Genomic DNA, 21,194 nt, shown 5'->3' on the forward strand with positions numbered 1-21,194 from the left:
AAGAAAGAGCTTTGAAGATTCATGCATTGAGAGAATACGAGTTAATGAGTAAACCAGATGTGTTTCAGGACTGGGACCCAGCAGTCACCAACCACCTCACACCTGCATTGGTAGCAAACCCGAGCTATGTCATAATTTTCGTTCCACCTCAGCAGATATTTTATAGGGGGAAAAGCTGAGCCATAAAGTGAGTAAATGCCTCCCCCAAGGTCACAAGGTAAAGACAATGCAGTCACCAAATATTCTGTCTCCCCAACATCTGTCTTACTGGAATTCTTGATGGGTCGGTACCCCCTTATTATAGTACTGATTTTAACATAGGTGGGTTTTGAATACTGGCTTTTAAAAAATCTTTTCAAATCATTTGTAAATTATGGAAATGTATACATCATATGAAACTTACCATTTTAATCATTTTTAAGTGTACAGTTTAGTGGCATTAAGTACTTTCACCTTGTTGTGCAGTGATCCATCACTATATGTTTTTCATCTGCTCCAACTGAAACTCTGCACTCATTAAACAATAACTTCCCTTTCCCTCATCCCTCCAGCCCCTGGCAACCACCTCTGAATGTTATTTTATAGCAGAAAGAAATATTAACTTTTGAGCTTGGTTTACAACCAAAAACCACAATTACATGCAGGAGAGAGGGGGTGGGAAAAAGAGGTTAACTCAGAACCCAGTGTACTTAGAAGACTCTGTGAGTGTGCTGTGTGTGTGTGTCTTTAAAAGACTCTCCACCTCCCAGCCCGCCTCCTCACACTTTGCCACTGGGTTGTTCAGTCCCCAGGTTCCCTCAGTCCCCAGAAGGAGCCAGCATGGACAATCTCCTTTATAGTTTGGGAAGCAGGTTTGTTGCCATGGAGTTCACATTTTGACTGGAGTTGAGAAGTATAAAGGTAACCGTTTGTTTTAGTTTCAACGATCTGGCAAAAAGATAGGCTGTTGCTCTTCTTCTGGAAAAGCCTGATTGGTAAGATTCCTTTAAGGGCTCAGCCCCAAAGAGCTTTATCCCATCCCCTCACAGACTAAAAACTAAAGCTTGCAGAGACCTCTGAAGGAAAACCTGTCCCGGGCTCTGTCACTTCACACCCATGGCTAACCCTGGAGGTGGTACTGTTTGCAATGGGAAACTTCACAATCACAAGAAACAGAGCAATGGCCTGCAAAGCAGAAACTGCACAAAGAATGGAATAGTGAAAGAAGCCCAGGTAAGAGGCACTCTCCCCTACTCTTCTCTGAATTACCTGAACATTTCAATATTTCTCTGTGAAGATATTTGGGACTGTCCTAACTTAAAGTTCATCTTATGAAGTGTTTTTATGTGTTTTGACTGTTGATTCCTTTAATAGAAAGTGCTTGGCTACCAAAAACTTTAGGTGTGGATTAAGGAGAAAATGTCTTCTGAACGCAAAAGAGGATACACACAGACACTCACACAGCTTTAGGCTCCCTAAAATACAAATGTACCTACTAGACTTTTGTCTCAAGCATTTTGTGGGGAGGGAAGAATTATGAAGGCTCCAACTCTTTGCATATGTTTTAGTCCAAGAGACCTGCTACAACTATCATGCTTCAGAAGAAAAAGAGGAAGTGAAAGTACATTTTGCTGACATTATGTGGTGGAGATGGCATTCTTCCCAGGTCCATGAGAAATGCATCTCTCTTTGAAAGGCGAGTTGTTATTGGTGTTTAGTGGAGCATTGTTATAGCTCACTACTTGATTTGAGGCTACAGTATTTCTTTGAAATGTGACGTCACAGACATTCTTTTCCAAACACTTCAGAAAGCATGGCTCATTGTGATACGCTGCACTCAGAAAACAGAACAGCATCTTTAAAACAAACTTGTAACTTGGCCCTTTTTTTTTTCTCTTATTGCACCAGGATGTTTGCAGAATATACTAGGCAGGAGGAACTCAAGGAAAGTTGTCAGCTTATTTTAAGAGAGAGCCTGGGTCTGTGAGGTCCTTATGTAAGGCAGTTCCCCACTCCCCACAGGACACCCCGTGTCACTCTGCTCTGAGCAGCAGGGGGTGAGCTCATCTGCCCCAGGAGCAAGCCCAAGCAGTCAAACAGGTAGCCTCCTATTGGGAAAGAGAAGTGGCACAGGGAGTCCCATGCAATCTTCCATCATTTGATCATCCGGAGAGCACGTATCCACCCACAGGAAAGGCAGATTGTTCTAAGATCACAGGCCAGGTGGGTCTGGCTGGGGCCAATCCTCCACTCAGTGAATTACATTCACGTGTGCAGTTGCAAGAGGCTAAAGGAGTTCTGGAGCCTGAGTTGTGTGTAAACAGGCTGTGGTCCCCAAAAGCATTACCCTCTTAACAAAAGGCACTGTCCAATCCTGGGATATGTCTATCTGAAACCTCAAAACTGACCTGTCCCAGCTGAGGATCTGAAAACTGGAGCAACATGAAGAGAAGGTGCTCAGCTCCTGTCAGTTGCATGAAGGAAATTGCAGTAATATCCACCACTTATGCATCACTAAATACCAATTCAGGCCACTACTCAAGATGATCCTTGCCTCTGGAATGCCTGTAACTCACAGGCTATTCACCTACTTACCTTTTTGATCATTCTGACCCTGAGGGATCTCATCTGGGAAGAGATTCCTTCATAACTTTTCTCCCTTTTATTTATTTTATCTTGGTTTTATAATCACATTCGAGGTATGAGATTAGAAACTTAGACAGTTAAAACCACTCCTAAGTGAGGATAAAATCCAGGATTCTAAAGGTTCATTATGAAGTGCAGCTGCAAGACTGTAAATATCCTTGGACACTGAGGCTTCCCTAAGAATAGTCGAAAACATCAGGGCTGCTGTTGCCTTCCTGAAGGGCTATCCAGAGCCTCTTGTCTCAGACACATTTAGGTGTCACTAAGCTACAATTGGCTTTCATTGAGAGCCTCAATTATGGCTTGAAAAATATTTTTCAGGAAAACAAACAAAAAAAAAAACCCCGGCTGAGATCATAGTGTAATGGAGCAAACGAGAGCTTATCGTCCCCTCCATGATGGGAACAAAGTTGTCTTTACTCTCATGTTCCTTTGCCACTAGTTTTGATCCTTGGGGCCCTTTAACAAACTAGGTCTAGACCAAAAGCCTTGCCTGTGGATAGAAGCAGTCTGCAAAGGCTTACAGAATCCTAGGCTGCTGGTCTCCCAAACACGTTCTGCCTGGCCTAAGGTCCTCTGCTGCAGCATCTAAGATCCTACCAGCCCCTCCAATGATCCTCCCACCCTTTCTCTTCCCACTTATTTGCAGCCACACAGCAACACTGTTATCTCTTTTATACATCAGAGGATCCTACAAGATTCTCTTGACAAAGAGTTCCCTGGCATAACAAACAATATGAAAATTACTATTAGGCAGTGCTCAGGAATCCTCTTTCCCTCTGGTCCAGCATAGGCTGCCATCCCTGCTCCAGCATGCAGGTTTGCTGCCCCAGTCTCAAAGCTGGCAAGGACCAGAGCCTTTCCAGTCTAGCAACCTTCTAGAGTTCCTTTCTGGAGATTTTATGGAGCTTGACTATTTTTCCTGTTTTTTTTTTTTTTCTTTTTCTTTAAACCTCGTATGTTCTGAGAATGCACAAAAACTGGTTTTCATCACTGATTAAGTCCATTTACTTGTTTATTCCCAATATGGCCTCCTACCTTTTACTTCTAACAGAAGACTATTGTACTAGAGGATTTGTTCTCCCTCCTCATGAGCATATCCACACTACAGACAGATGGGTGCTTACTGTCTTAATCTATAAACTTAATATTTCTTGTAATTTTTATTGAATCAAAATTTTTCCTAATGAATAGAAATTTCCTATTCCTTACTTAATTCTATATAATTACTTTGCAACTATTATCCACATAATTGCTTTTTAATTCCCAGCAATTATTTTCTACCTGGCCATAAACTTTTATTAGGAAAACCAAAACCCAGAAAGGTAGACAGACCTTGTGTCTCCATTGCATTTTCCCATAAGTAGTTTCTTAAGAGGATAGGGTCTGCATTTTCTTCTCTTAAACTAAACCTGCAGGATGAAAAAAAAGTTGTAAAGTTTTCCTAATCATCCCTTTCCTGGAAAACAAAAACATTTGAGGATTAGAGTTACTGTAATTCAAGGTTTATTGAGTTCTTGACCTGAATGCTGTAAAACCATGTATAGGTAATGAGCCCTAACACGTGGTTGCTTTTTTTTTTTTTTCACCAATATTTATTAAGCATCTGTTATTCTTAGGACATATAAAGATAAATAAGAAGTTTACAACTTATCTGTTAGGAGAAGGCTTATATCAACATTTTAAAAATCACATCAAAGTTAAATGCTAGTGCAAGGACAACAGCTGTCATAAAGCAGACATAACTTGAGGACAAATGAGTGGTATAGATATTAGTACTGGAAGCTGGAGAAGAGCAAAAATAATAATAAATATCAATGTTCTGCTACATATCAGGAAGGGCTAAGCACTTTAGGTAGGCATCTCCTGTGCCTTCAAAACAGCCCCATGAAGTGGTAGTACACTGTCCGTTATACAGATGGGGAAAGAAAAATCACTAAGGAACTTCCGAAGAATTACAATCAGCATGGCCAGGATTTGAACCCAAATCCAGGTTGCTTCAAAGCCAGTTCCTTTTTCAGTGTGTTCTAGGAAGTCACAGGTTGGGGTGGTCGGTGACAGCTTCTCAGAGCAGGGAAGATTCAAATTGAACCTTGAGACATTATAATTGCAGATAAAATAGGGAACTTATTCCTGGGGGCCAAAGAGGAAAAGACAGGAAAAGAACTCCGGAGATGAATGTAGGAGTTGCTAGTAAAGGGCATAAGAAAGGTCACACAGCATTCCAGGAAGCTGTGAGGCACAACAGGTCATATGACCTGAGAAACGTTTCTCAATTCAGTGAGCCTTCGTCGCAGACAGTGAGAGGCAGTGCTGTAGCTGAGGTGGTGCTCAGCAGATGCTGGAAGAAGAGAAAGGATTAAGCTGCATTACTATGGAAATCATTTCCAGTTTTAGAACCATTAAAGCTGAACTTCTGTTCTCCCCACCTTTCTATATCCTCTTGAAGCCTGCAATATCCTGAAGCTACTCTTCTGCTGTAGTATAAACTTATTCTAGAGAATAAGAGCCGTGACTGATTAAAAGTTTAATTGCAAACAGTGGTAGCTGCCTGACAGCCGTGGTAAGTACCAGGGTCTGTGGGGCTCACCTACGCTACCCCCTGATTGAAATAGAGGGCAATATTCTCGCCAATTACTAGGAGAACTCATAAACTAAAAGTTTTAGAAATCCCTTTCAACTGCTCTGAATCTTCATCCTACTCTTGTCTTTGGTATTCATTTTCTAATGCCTTGGTTTCTTGGCTCCTGTTTCCTTAAAACAATCCCCAACGTGGCAAGGTTTCTGCATGAACTCCTCAAGGAATCCCCATGTTTTCATGGGCTCATCATTTTAAAAACATTCTTGTGTGTCACGTGCTGCAGCCATTAAGATGAAAATATTCTCCCTCCATTTATAAATAGCTCAGAGTCTAAGTAGGAAAGAAAGACAAGCAATTATAGTATTTAATGGTAAGTACTATAATAAATGCTGTGGTTATCTATTCCTGTGTAACAGCGAATCCAAAACCCAATGGCTTGAAACAACAACTATTGGATTGTTCTTGATTCAGGCAGGGGCTGCTAGGGATTGCCCTTCTCTGCTCCATGTGGTGTTTGCTGCAGATCAACTTGCCTGAGCATCCAAGATGACCCCATTCACATGTCCCAGACCTTGGTACCAGCTGTTGTCCAAAGCACCTTGTGTCTACTTCACCAGGACACACTCTGCATGTGGTCTCATTATTCTGCAGAGTAGCCCAGGCTTTTTTACAGGATGACTGGCTTCTAAGAGAGTAAAAATAGAAACTACAAGACCTCTTTTATGTTCTAGGGACATTTCTGCTACATTCTGCAGACAAAGCCAGTCATAGTCCAGCTAAGATGCAAGGGGAGGAGAAACAGATGCTGTTTTTTTCATGAGAGAAGCTGCAAAGTCACATTGAAAAAGGTTGTAAGGGATTGGAGAGATTATTATGACCATCTTTGGAAATAGTCCACCACAATAGAAATATAAGGACCTTGCATGGGAACACAGAACAATGTGTAACTGACCTACGCTGGGAAGACAACTTTCTTCAGAGAGACATTTGACCCAAGTCTTGAAAGCAGAGTAGCCAGGCGTACAGGCATAGAGAGGCATTCCAGCAGAGGGAAAGGCTGTTAGAAGGATATAAAATATCAGAGCATTATGTCTTTGGTCAATGAAAGATGAGTTCATGGTAGGAGGTTCAGGATGCTTAATGGAGAGAACCAGGTGGGAAAAGATTGTAAAATGCCTTTGTCTTAGTTTACATTCCCCAAGAAACAGACCCAGAGATAAAGACTTGAGTGCAAGAAATTTATTAAGGAGGTGAACCCAGGAAGCACAGAGGAAAAATAGTGAAGTGAGGCACAGAAGGGAAGGAAGCCAATACACTCATGAACAAGTTACCATTGTTGGCAACTGGGACTGAGACTTGTCGGGGACATCTGGGAGATGGTGTACAACCCATATCAAAGCTGTCTAAATTACAAAAAAAAAAAAAAAAGAAAGAAAAATGTCAACCAATTCCTGTCCATCATCAGTTGAGGGATGCTCAGCACTTGACTTTCCACACATGGACTGAGCACACTCCTACGGCAGAGAAAACCCTCAAGCTGAGCTACAGGTGCTTGCAGTAAGAAATCACCAGAATGGAATAAGGTCTGGATGCACCAAGAGTGTCTTTTATAACCATTTATATGTGCAAGTGATGGAGGTTTGAGAAGGGAATTAGCATGATCAGATACATTTCTCCCAAACTGTGTAAGCTTTACTTATGGTGACTTTTAGAGCATGGTTTATGAATTAACCCTGACCTAATGGGCTAATCATCATAGAAGACAGGATTATGTTGTTAAGCAACATAAACAGAGCTAATCCACTGTGTTTGGCAAAGGAGAAAAGGGATATATCAAGGGCAAATATTATTGCCATAATTTGCTCCCTTTGCACTCAAGCAAGATGAAAACCCAGAAACCATTAACAGCTTAGCAAATTTTAACTATATAAAAAAATCTAAAACTTAATATGGCAAGAAACATCATAAAGGGTAATGCATAAAAATCAATTGGAAAGCATATCTGAAGTAAAAACTCCTTTACAGTAGCACCAGAAACATGAAGGACCTGGAAATAGATTCAAATAAAGTGAAAATCAATTGGAAGGGAGTATGAAAATGCTACTGAGGGACATGAAAGGAAACTGAAAATAAGTGGAAAGGCATACAACACATGTAGGGGAAGACTCAGGATAAAAAAATGCATTAATTCTACTTAAGTTAACCCATAAGTTTCTGTGTAAGTCCAATAAATAAATCAACATATTTTTGAGCCAGAAAAATGACTTTGAAGTTTATATGGAAAATTAATAAGCAAGAATAATTGGAAAGACTATGATAAATAACAATAATGAGGGGCAACTAGCACTACCAACTAGTAAATCATGTTGGGCACCAAAAGAATTAGAATTGTTTCCTATTAGTACATGAACAGATAGATAAATATTATAGGTAATTGTTAATCTATTAAATTTCAAGAAAATATCAATTTTAAAATAATATTTACATGGGAAAAGTCTTTATAACTGTGATATAATACCCAGGAGCCATAAAATAGGAGGTCAACAATCTGACTACATAAAAGTCAAATATTTATTTCTGCATGGCAAAAACAAAACAAAAATAACACCGTGAAATAACCTAAAGGCAAATTACAGACCAGGAAAATGTTTACAATTTATATCATAAAATACAATTTTCTGATACTATAAATAACTTTTAGAAATGAATACAAAAAGAGCCCACACACCAGAGAGAAAAGAATGGACAAAAGCTATGGAGAGAGAAATACAATTTGAAATACAAAAGGTAAGGAAAGGAAGAGAAAGAAGGGAAGAGAAGTCAGGAAAGTGAAGGAAAGGAATATGCTAGAATCAGTTTCCATGAGAAAAGAAAGAAAAGTCCATTTTCTCAGTTTCTGTGCATTAAGTGCAAAATCAAGTTGAAACTTAGTTTGAATAACCTAGTTATTTTGATCAGTTTAATAATAATGGTAAAGCTAATAAATCAATTGTTGGTGGGTGCTACATGCCAGGTCCTTCTAGGTAACTGGCCTCATTTAATTCTTATATTAGTAATGCAAAGTGGATATTATTAGCCACATTCATATAGATGAGGAAACTGATGCTCTGAAAACATAAATAACTCCCCCCAAAGTCACACAGCTAGAACAAAACTGGAACATAAACTCTAGACTATTCACCTTATCCTAACTTCTTACTTCAACAACAGTCCAAGACCCCATGATATTATCTACTTTCTATAATAGGCTTAGAGACCTTTATTTAACAACTGAACATAATACCGGTTGTCTAAGGTATCAATAATATACTTTTAGAAAGAAAGGTGCTTATGCTTTCACTGTGACTAAAGATATTGAAAGACATTAAGCTCCAATACCTGATGCATATTGGTCTATAGTTAAATCTTTGGGAGGTAATCAAGAACATAATAATTATAATAATCTTTAACGTGTCTTGAGTTCTTCAAAGTGCCAGGCATTCCCAGTGCTTTATGTTAATCATCTCACAACATTCCTATGAGGTATTATTTTTGGACCCATTTTATAGGTGAGGAAACAGAAAGCTTTAGTAACTCAACCAAGGTCACCAACTTATAAGTGTCAAAACCAGGTATGGAAACCAAGTTTATCCAATCCTAGAACCTAAGTTCTTATCCGTTAGTCCACACTTCCCCTGTAAACACAAGATAATGTTAGGCGTGGGATTCATACCCACTTCCAGAGAGAAGGGGCCAATGGACTCAGCCTTAAAGAGCAGAGTCAGTGTGAGTTAAAAAAAATAAAAAAAATGGTGAGTTGTTTTGCTTTCCTGATTTTTCATTCTTAATAAAAATTTTAGCTCATCACAAATGACACAAACTTTCACATATCTGAGCTTTCAATAGGTGATGATATTCACTCACAGACATACCACATTAGTGAACCAGCCACCCCCATGCCTCACTTTGAACAACTCTAAGCTAAAGAAAATTGACCTCATGTGACTCTGAGTCATGCAGACTCACACTTAGCCCCAGTTGGAGCTCGAGAGATAGTCTGGCTTTCAGGAGCTTTTTTCAAGAGTATGTGGCCTCCCTGAATAGAAACTTCACTTAGTACAATATTTTCTGGCAATACTGATATCTTAGACATGATGCAGTAGATCAAGCTTGTCGACATGCGGCCTGCAGGCTGAGTTTGGCCCAGGACATCTTTGAATGCAGACCAACACAGATTCATAAATTTCTTAAAACATTATGAGATCTTTTTTTGTGATTTTTTAGCTCATCAGCTATCATTAGTGTTAGTGTATTTTATGTGCAGCTCAAGACAATTCTTCTTCCAATGTGGCCCTGGAAAGCCAAATGATGGGACACTCCTGCATTAGATGAAATATAGTTATAAATTCTTTGCGGCATTTCCCATTGAGAGGTAGAATCTAATTCTAATCCACTTGAACCTGGGCTAGACCTAATGACTTACTTGACCAAAAATGTGATGGAAGGGACAATCTGGGACTCCCGAGAGTCAGTTACAAAAAGCCTTGCAGCTTGAACCCAGTCCTCATAGAGCACCCGTTCTTGGAATCCATGCTTTAAGGAAGCCCAAGCAGCCCAAGAAGAAGCTCAAGGAGAGAAACCAAGTATGCTTGCTCTCTTTCTAGCTGAGATGCAGTACCAACTTCTAAACTGTGTGAGCGAGTTATCTCGGAAGTGAATCCTCCAACTCCAGGGTGCGTTTGCTCCAATTGATCCTGCATGGATCATAGACAAGTTGTCCCTGTTGGGCTCTGCCCAAATTAAAGATTCTTGAGCAAATAAATAATTGCTGTTTTAAGTTTGCTGGTGGCTTATTAAGCAGCAATAAAAACTGAATACATGGATACTATATTTCCTTAAAATGACTAGAAAAGTCATTATGCAATCTCAGAACTATTTTCAGTGCTTGAATTTATATTTACATTTAAAGAGTTTGCTTTGACCATGCATTTGCTATTAATCATTGGCAAAGATGCATTTTCATAAGTTATAAATTTCTGTTTTGTTTGGCATAAGGACTGTATGCATAAGCCCTTAACCAGAGATGAGTGTCCGGCTGTAAAAGTGAAACACAATGAATCTAAATATCACCAATGCAAAAACACACCGATTTGAAAATTGCCAAATCTGAAGTGTAATTATTAACCCTTAAGAGGTCTGTAATGTATTACATTGTCTATGAAGAAAGAGTTGACTCAATAAAGTGTATGTGTTCAGGTGTTTCATTGGCTTAATTAACATATTTTAAGTATTTTTGATATCTGCCAATTACAAATTAATTTTATCTATTTGTTAAAGCTTCCTGGAAAAATTTTCTCTCACTGTTGAGGTAAATTGATATTAACCCAATTAATTGCAGGAAATCAACTATGCTGATTTTGAAAAATACTTAATGTTTTTACTAAGTATGGCTACCTTTGTCTCAGTTGGTCTGTACTAATGTAGTTTTACTGGAATTCTAAGGTATAACAATCTATAAATTTATGACAGAAAGATCTACCGCCACCATATTAGAAATCTTTTCCAGGTGATTTGGAGTTCAAATTAACTATTTTGGGGGAAAAACACTATAAGCATAGCTCAGAGAAATATTCAAAATTATCCTCCACAATCTGCTTCATCTATCTATCACAGTGCCATCTGAATCCTGCTCTCCTGAAGAGTTTTGACACATTTAAGATCATCTGAGCACAGTGCAGGTTGAGATTGCAAATGCCTAAAGGAGCTAGCAGGGCCTTGTGTAGGACAGTAGGAGGTTATAAGAATGAGTTTAACTGAACAAGGCCTGGTGTTTCCATGAGAGAGAACAGGCTCCATCTTGATAGTTTTTCCAACTTTTAAAAGAAGCTGGAAATCCAAATTGAGGAAAGGAGGTCTCATGATTTCTAAAGGTTGGCATCTAATTTTTTAAAAATCAAATCATGTGGATTTAAAGAAAACACGGCTAACAAACACCAATTTGTAACCTCTAAACTATAGGTAAACAGAGTGTGGGAAATAGACTAAGAAGTCCTAAGTAGAGTGCTATTTTCTCATTTGTTTAGGAAAAATGGCTCAGAGAATTTGGCTCACCTCGATTTAATTTACTTTATATTTCCAAAAAGTGATAGATGAGTCTTCCGTCTTCACTTTCCTGAGTTGATATGTTAACAATTATCCCAGACTTTGCAGGTTTGAGGAACTCTTGTGACCAGCTACATACACTAGGTTTCCTTGACTAACCCAAATCTAAAATAGTAAGTCCCAAAGTGTTCATCAAAGTGTTAGACACCTGGTGATATTTATTGACCAAACCACATCTCTCACATTTCATAGGCAGTGGTACACAAACCTTCGTTAGGTGATGTATTCATAAAGTCTAGTCGCCATGATTGTTCTCTAAATCTGGTCTAACTGGACCTTCAAAATTTGCCTAAGCAAAAGGCTGTGTGCAAGTCTTAATTATTCTCTTACCTCTGAGTTATACACAGCTTTTATTTGCCTGTCTCATGGTTGTGAGTCTTTTGGAGTTCAAGGATTCCTTTGAGAAGCTGATGTATAGTTTCTAATGAAAATTAATATGTCCATAACCGCAAAATTTTTTACACAGAGAATGTACGTATTCCCTGACTTCCTCAGATCTCCAGATTATAAACTTTGGCTCTGAAATTTTGTATAAAAATAGGCTATTTCTGCACTTACAATCCAACTAGAAAAAACAGCAAATCAACTGTTCCAGAGAAGACAGGGTAAAGGATTCACAAATTGATCCACCAGAAAAGAGAAAATCACACATAACACAAAGTGATTCAGGGAGCAAGCTCCATGTGTATTAGATATTTATTTAAAAATTGGATTAGAGGGTGGGTGTGGTGGCTCATGTCTATAATTTGAAAGCTTTGGGAGGTCAAGGAAGGAGGTTCAGTTGAGACCAGGAGTTTGAAACCAGTCTGGGAAACATGGCAAGACCCCATTTCTTTAAAAAAAAAATTAATTAGCTGGACGTGGTGGCATGCATCTGTAGCCTTTCATTTATGTTAGAAGTTTGCATTTTATTACATACATTAATATTTATTTTGCTATAAAACTATTTTTATATACTCTTTTAAAACTTTGAAGAAAACTGAGCTCCCCAGAAAGATGTTTATGTGGTAGCTTTTCACACTCCTGCACCCCTTAGGATGTCCCAGAAAAATGTGAACTCCTTAAGGAGGAATGGTAGTAGAAAGACCACTAGCTTTGATATCAGATAGAACTGGGTTTGAATCTCAGTCCTGCCACTTACTAACTGGGCCATATTAGGAAGGTAACTTTATGTCTCTGATTCATTCTTTATGAGGCTATGGTAAAGAATAAATGAGACAGCATATGTAAGACTCCCAATAACTATCAGGTGTACAGTAGATACTCAATAAATGATTATTATCTATTAATATTAGCCTGCAGTCACCTCTTTCTTCTCTACTACTATTGTAAGACTAATCAGTACGATGCCTAGTATATAGCAGATGCTCAATAAATGACAGTCATAAACCCTTGAAATCCTTCATCCCTTGATGACTTCTCAATCTTCATTTTACTTGACCTGTTTGCAGCATTAGTGAAAGATAATCACTCTCTCTTTCTTAAAGCACATTCTTCTCTTGACTTCCAGGGTATAACACTCTTGCTTTTCCTCTTTATCACTAGCTTTTCCTATGCATTTTCTATTCTAGGTTCCTCCTCCTCTCTTTGACCTTTAAACAATGGAATGACCCAAGGCTTAGTCTGTGCCCCTCTATTCTTTTCTAACTGCGTATCTCTCATGAAGATCTGACCTTGTCTCATCAAGTTAAATACAGTAAGACATTCTTCTTCAAAGGTTAACTTGTTTCAGTTTCCTTGTCCTTTGTTCCCTGCTTTCAAGGCCAGACTCCCTTACTCTCTGTGTTCCCTTGCCCTGGGAAACAACCTTCCTCTCAGTCTTTATCTATAGAGCCCACATTCCACATCTGCTACTCACCCTGTAAATTACCTCCTCCAACTGCAACGCCCCCCCCCAACTGCAACGCCACCCCCCAACCAAACCCCCTCCACCCTCCCCACCCCTGCCAAAACTGTCTTCTTGCCAATATAACTGCATCCCTGCACGTCTCAGGTTAGCCAACTGGGTTCAGTTTAGATTGTGTGGTCCAATTCTAGCCAATGGAGACTGCACACAGCAGTAGGAGCACAATGTGTTAGGGATGAATCTGCTGCTTTCCTTTGTTTGATGTGCTCTCATGGTGACCAAACTAATGAGCAGCACCCTTCTGCAGAAGTAAACTTTGCCTTGCTGAGCAATCAACTATCAGAGTGTCATTTCATTTGCAACTTCAAGCATTATTTCTAACACATCGTGATAGATTAGATAAATGATATAGATAAGTAGATAGATGTATAAAATAGGCATTTCCAACTGACTGCTTGATATATGTAGATATATAAATGTATATGCATAAATAGGCATTTCTGACTGCCTACTTCATCTTTCCACTTGGATAATCAAAAGTCATCTCAAACTTAATATGTACCAAACAGTGCTCCTGATGTTTCCTCCTCCCACTCTCCAAAACTATTTCCCTTACAGTCTTTCCCATCTCAATAAATGGCAACTCTATCCTTCTTGTGGCTCAAGTCATAAACCGTGGTGCCATTCATGACTTTTCTCCTTCATTCTATTCTACATTCTATATCTCAGTAAAACATGAGCCTACCTTCATAGCACATCCAGAATCTGACCACTTCTCACCTTTCCCTCAGCAGCTCCCTGGTCTTAGCCCCCATTATCTCTCACTTAAAATATTGCAGGAACTCCATCTCTTTTATCTGTGTTCCACTGTCTATTGCTACATAACAATGCAGCCCAACACATAGCATAAAACAATGATTTTATTATGCTCGTGGATTCTGCTGGTCAGAAATTCAGAAAAGGCACAGTGAGGACAGCTCTCCCCTGCTCCATGGTGTCTAGGGCCTCTGCTAGGATGACTCAACTGGCCAGGCTGGAGAAGCTGGGCCAGGAGGGTCCACTTTCCAGACTGCCTCCTCAGTGTCATGCCTGGCACCTGGGCTGGGTAGGCCGAAGGATGAGACAAGCCAGGACTGTGGACTGGATCGAAGCAGCCATAAACAAGCCCACCAGGTTCAAGGGGAGGGGACTAGCCTGTCTCTTAATGGGAAGAGTAGCAAAGAATTCATGAGCATGTTTTAAAAACCACCATGTCCTGTTTCCACCCTCCCCTCCACCACAAGCCACTAGACTTTCTCAATACAGCAGCCAGTGCTCGTGCTGAAATAAAATCCAGAGATGTCATTCTTCTGCCCAAATCCTTCCCATGGCTACCATTTCACTCACAGCAAAAAACAAAATACTTACTATGACCATAAGGCCCCACAGCCTGGCCAGATCATCTGTGACTCATATTCTGCTACTTTCCCTGAGCTCACTCTGTCCCAGCTGCACAGCCTCCTCACTGTTCCTGGAGTCAGCCACCCATGGCGTCCTCCCACCTACAACATTTGCATTTGCACTCCTCATTCCCCGTCCTGGAACACCCTTTCCCCAGACATCCACAAAGCTCACCCTTCTCCCACTTGAAGTCTTCACTCACATAGCACCTTCTCTGTGGGACTCAGGCTCACAATGCTTTCTAAAATTGCAAACTACTCCCTCCACTTCCTAACCCCTTTCCTACTTAATTGTTCTCTTTAGCATTTAAAAACATCTGTGTACATGCACACACACACACACACACAGAGTCACACATATACCTACACACATAAGCACACATGCATGCACACATTAATTTATTTCCTGTCTGTTGCCTGCCTCCACTTTTAGACTGTGAGGGGTCCACCTGGGCAGGAATTCCTATCTCGTTCACTGCCAAATCCCTAGTACCTAGACCATAGCCTGTATGTAATAGGAGCTCAATATTATTTATGGAATGAATAAAGACTATCTATTTTTACTAATCTGTTCTTTGCAAGAACTCCCGTTTCACATGCCTAGATCTCTAAAAGACTAAGAAAGCTCTGCTCATATGATCCACAGACTTTTCTGTAAACTTCAAAGTATATAACCTCTTATTAATTAATTCACAGGTTTCCTAAGCTTTGTTGGACAGTATGGCTACTATTTACTACCATCTTTTTAAAAATCATGAAATCACTAGACTACTTTGGTGACCAGGTAGCAATATGCTTCTGTATTGCTATCCAGAGGTGACATACTCCAAGCTTGGAGGTATGGAGCATGCTTTAAGCAGTGGAACTTTCTGAAGAAAATGAAAATAGAAATGAAATATTATTAATTCATCTCAATCGTTCCTGCTGCATCTTAGCAGGAGATGAAATATGCATGGATTAGAGGGAAAATGACTAATCTCCCAAGGTGTGTAAGGCTGTCAACAGCTTCTAATAAAATTCTGCATTCTCAGAGTCGAGTGTCCAAGAAAGTAAATGAGATCTGTTTCCCATGAATGACCCACATATGAGATGACTTTTAAAACTTTTATTTGGCCGGGCGCGCTGGCTCAAGCCTGTAATCCCAGCACTTTGGGAGGCCGAGGCGGGCGGATCACAAGGTCAGGAGATCGAGACCATCCTGGCTAACACAGTGAAACCCCGTCTCTACTAAAAAATACAAAAAACTAGCCGGGCGAGGTGGCGGGTGCCTGTAGTCCCAGCTACTCAGGAGGCTGAGGCAGGAGAATGGCGTAAACCCGGGAGGCGGAGCTTGCAGTGAGCTGAGATCCGGCCACTGCACTCCAGCCTGGACAACACAGCGAGACTCCAAATCAAAAAAAAAAAAACTTTTATTTAACAAACTTTTACATTGCACTACATGCTAAGAACTTTACTAACTTTACAAACTTAGTTGACCCTCACAACAACCATGTGAGATTGATACTGTTACTATCGTCATTTTTTAGATGAGTAAACTTAGTCATGCAAAAGTTAACTAAACTTGGCCTGAGATCAAACATATAGTTAGCAGTGCAATTTAGTCACAGGACCTGTAATTTTATCACTAGATGAAATGCCCCTTCCTCCACCGTTTTACTGTAAACATTTGTCCATTTATAGAAAATCTTATATGATTCTAAATAAATATTCGTATATCTACTACATAGATTCTACAGTTAGCATTTTGCTATAGGTTTACTACATGTCTACCTATCTATCCATCAATCCATATGTTTTATGCATCTCAAACGAAGTTGTAGAATAAATACACTTCACTTCTAAACCCTTCAGCATGTATACCATTAACTTCAATATTTTTCTATAGGTTTTTTTTTTTTCTTTTGAGGTAAAATTTACATACAATGGAATGCACAAATCTGAAGTATATCATTCAGTGAGTTTTGACCTACATTAGCTTTTGATTACTTTCTTGGAAAAGTTTCCTAATATAGTTTTGACTGTGAAAAGATGAACTAAAACTGCTCACTTAAAATTAAAGAGTTTAATCTCTGGAGAAGAGAACTGGCTAATGTGTAAATGATCATCTAACGAAGTAAAGGAAGAGCTCACCAGAAGGCTGTCTGCTAGACAAATTCTCCTGCTACACACTCATAATTCCACAGGGATCAGGAGCTATTTTCCTTTCTGTCTTTAGTATAATCTCTCTAGCAGGAAAGGAACTTAGTTCAGTAATCTTTACAATTCCACTCCATCCCCTGTCTTCTTGAACACATGAGGAAAGCAAAGACCAGGAATTATAATAGTTTGATGATCCTTAAAATAATGTCTGCTATTGCAAATTTCTTTAGTATCAATTTCAAAATTGATATTGTGAAATTGTATTTGTCTCATGTCACAAGCAAAGGCACTCCTTTCCTATTGCCCAAAATAAGAGCCACATGTAGAAAACTTCCTTTTCTGCATGTCACAGATCACCATGTCAGAGAAAATAATTATTAGAGGTAAATAATTGCTACCATACATAAGGACACTACTGTGTGTTCACCCTTTTTTAAATATTGTCAACCCTTGCAATAGACTTTCGAATTTCACATATAAGGGACCAAGGTTTGAAGAAATCAGATGATCACCCACACAGCTGGCAGGTAATGGAAGCAGGATCTTCTGACTCCTAATATCACGTAACCTCACCCTACAGCCCTACCACCCTAGTAACCTGCATCATTACATAAAACTTGGAAACAGGGCCTCACTTTCACACTTCCTGGGCTTGAATCCCAGCTTCACGGTGGTATGACCTTGCATAAACAGTTTAATCTCTCTGTGCCTCAGTTTTCTCACCTGGTAGATGAGGTTAATAGTAGTACCTATGCTATTGGGTGGTGGTGAGAAATAAACAAGATAATGCATGCAAAGCCTTAGAACAGCGCAGGCACCAGAGGAAATTCTCTACAAATGTGCACTATGACTAATATTGACCCTTGCAAGAATCTGCCTTATGTCCCTCTCTGCCCTTTCTTTGGTGAAACAGTGCCAGAATATGACAAGAGGCTGCATATTGATTGGCCTGCAGAAACCTCTTTTTAAAAGTTTTATTTGAGGTTCAGGGGTACACGTGCAGGCCTGTTACATAGGTAAACTTGTGTCACAGGGGTTTTTTGTGCTTACTATTTCATCATCCAGGGACTAAGTCTAGCACACATTAGTTACTTTTCCAGATCTTCTCCCTCCTCCCACCCTCCACACTCCATTAGGTCCCAATGTGTGTTGTTCCTCTCTACCTGTCCATGTGTTCTAGTCATTTAGCTCCCACTTCTGAGAACATATGGTATTTGGTTTTGTCTTCCTGCATTAGTTTGCTAAGGATGATGGCCTCCACCTCCAGCCCTGCTCCTGGAAAGGACACACTCTCATTCTTTTTTATGGCTTCATGGTGTTCCATGGCGTATATGTAATACATTTTCTTTATCCAATTTGTCATTGATAAGGATTTAGGTTGATTCCATGTCTTTGCTATTGTGAAGAGTACTAAAATGAACATATGTGTGCATGTGTCTTTATGGTAGAACAACTTATATTCCTTTGGGCATGTACCTGGTAATGGGATTGCTGGGTTGAGGGGTAGTTCTGTTTTTAACTCTTTGAGGAATTGTTGCACTGTCATCCACAATGGTTAAACTAATTTATACTTCCCCCAACAGTGTATAAGTGTTCCCTTTTTTTTGCAACCTTGCCAGCATCTATTATTTCTCAACTTTTTAGTAAGAGCCGTTCTGACTGGTGTGAGATGGTATGTCATTTTGGTTTTGATTTGCATTTCTCTAATCAGTGATATTCAGGTTTTTTCATATGCTTTTTGGCCGCATGTATGTCTTCTTTTGAGAAGTGTCTGTTCATGTCCTTGGCCTGCAGAAACCTTTAACACACAATGACAGAAATTTACGTGAATAAAACACCAATACATCTTCAAATAAAAACAAACTGAACAGTAGAGTATAATAATATTAAGAAATTAAGGTTAGGTGTGAACAAAGTGCAGTGTTGAAACTCGGATGACCATAGCAGACCCTGCTGGTGCCATGTCCGCTTCTACTCTTGGCGGTTACCATTTCCATGTGCACAGCCTCATCTCCAATGGCCAATTCCCATGCCCTTTTTCTGAGAACTTTCTGAAAAACTGTTATGTGTCAGACACTGTTCTAGGAACTGGGGCCTGTTCTTCCCTAATGGGCACCAGGCCAAAAGTACCAGAGAATCAACACCCCCTGGAAGCAGTGCTCAACCTTTGACTGATGGGAGCTGGATGATAAATACCGCAGCAGCTTCATCCTTCAAGAAAGATAATTCTTAGGTGTGTTCTACATTGTCTCCTGCAGACCCCAGTGGAAGTGAGCTTCAGCTGCCCACACTGGTAACTGCCTTAAGAGCACACCATTCATTGGTTTCCTTCCCTTTTCTGGCTCATCTCTCCTCCTCTAACAGTGCCTCCTGGGATAACCTTCCAAATAAACAGCTTGTATTTGAATCTTTTATACAGGTTTGCTCCTGGAGAACCCAAAATTAAGACAGTTATTTTTATAAAACATGGCCAATTTTTACCCTTTTAACCTTCAGCATCAACTATAATGATCCTTATGTCTGTACATCCCTTTCACATCCAGGATCTCATTGTACCCTCAGTGGTCCAGAAAGTGATCCAGTGCTGTGAAGTAGATAGAACAAATGCTACTGACCTGTTTTAGAATGAGAAAATGGGGCTCAGAAAAGTGAGATCAAAACCACACGGATAATAGGGACAGAGCTGGATAATATTATAATGCCAGACATGCCGACTTGACATTCAGGAATGCCTCCAAGGACTGGGTGCAGCAGACACCTGTCAAGCCCTTATTCAGTGCATACAACTTCCCCTCATAAGAACAGGAAGGAAGGAAAAAAATCAGAGCCTCTGTTCTTCAGTAATTTATTTCAGAACACACATACACACGCACACGCAAAAGTACCAATTTGGTTATTAAACTGCTCAGAGCAACAGCTTTGGGAATCACTCTTACTAAAATTTTTAAAATCCATGTGATTCTAAAAGCCTCAAAGAATAATACTGATTTCTACCTAAGACTTTTATAGGTAGGCAGCAAAGTGATTTTACATGGCATATCAAACAGCAAAATTTTCTACAAATCTCCCTTAAAAAATTATTTACCTTTACCATCATGTCTTTATGTTTTATATGACATATATTTCTTAGAATTACCTTCTTTTGAGTCTTTGACCAGCCTCAGCTCTATTCTTAAAAACCTGACATTATGAATGCTTACTTCTAGACCCAAGGGAACACGAGTCAATTCACTTCTTGCTTCCTTTGTTGAGTTTGCCCAAGGCGGTGGCATTGATGATATGGTTGGAACTCTTGGGTTCTTGCAACATTACATGTTTTTCAACCACCTACTTTGATAATTAGTCCTAAGGAAACTTGGCTCCAGAACTTCTTACATATTAGAATAATAATGGCAGAACGGATCTCAGATCTCAGAGAACCATATTATGTGATTTTTTTAAGATCTTAGTAATACATTTCTCAATAGGACCAGAAGTTTCTGTTCACAAAGTGTGAATGCTCAGGGGGCTGATGTCTGGTGATTCAGCCCAGTAGAATCAGACTTCAGAATTTTATAGACCTGTGATTTTTTAAAGTGAAATATATTGTACCAAAGTTTTTATTCTGCCATGATTCAAAAGATCCAATAACCCCTTATCCACTATCACTATCGTGCATAAATTCACCCTAAAAGATGTTAAGGCCATGATGTCTGATTAAGAGACAGTCCCTAGAAAGATGTCCACATATGTATATATTTGTAAGCATCATATACTTATATATTACACATATATATCAAAATCTTACCATACATCAGTGAAAATTTTAGTACATGTCTTTAAAGTGTTATAGACTGGTATTTAGGAATTATTAGACTAACCAAACAAGTAGATACAAGATAAGAATGGACTATTCTTCTCTACTGGTTTTGCATTGTGTCAAAACCGGGATCAAAGCCAACAACAGTAACTAGCTTCCACTTCCTTTAAAGCGGAATTATTTATGCTTTGTTCTCTCATGAGAGTGTGATATTCAGACCTGGAACACAGCCTTGGGACACTCATATCCTTTTTTGCTGATGAAGCTATTTGGCTATTATTTTAAAATAGGAAGCAACAGAGACTCAAACAGGTGTAGTCACTTGCCCAAGATCTCAATAGGGCCAATCTAGGGCAAGACATGCCTGTGCCCTTTGCCTCTACATTACACTGCCTTACACATCACAAAACCAAAAACAAACTCCGTAGGAGCCCCTGACATTAACATTATTTGCCCACCCATGCAAATGATTTGGGGCACCTGGAGATGTCCCACAACTGAAGTACATCTTGGGTTAGTTTGTTAGCTTATGACAGGAGGGGCTGGCCTTTTCTTTAAGAACCCATCCTTTCCCATTGGTTCATTCTTAGCAAGACAACTGAATCACATCCCTATAGACTGAGT

At 39.5% G+C, this 21,194-nt stretch overlaps 1 protein-coding gene across 2 annotated transcripts in view; it reads left to right on the plus strand.

Annotated features, from left to right (window-relative positions):
* Positions 1-802: 802 nt before the first annotated feature.
* SPTLC3 (serine palmitoyltransferase long chain base subunit 3) overlaps positions 803-21,194 on the plus strand; it is a 171,948-nt gene continuing 151,556 nt past the window's right edge. For both annotated transcript variants that reach the window (XM_050746544.1, XM_050746545.1), the window contains exon 1: positions 803-1,212. In XM_050746544.1, the coding sequence (XP_050602501.1) occupies positions 1,096-1,212 (117 nt within the window). In that variant the 5' untranslated portion in view covers positions 803-1,095. The remainder of the gene's footprint in view (positions 1,213-21,194) is intronic.

This window comes from Macaca thibetana, chromosome 10, assembly GCF_024542745.1.
Source record: "Macaca thibetana thibetana isolate TM-01 chromosome 10, ASM2454274v1, whole genome shotgun sequence".
NCBI classification, from domain to species: Eukaryota; Metazoa; Chordata; class Mammalia; order Primates; family Cercopithecidae; genus Macaca; species Macaca thibetana.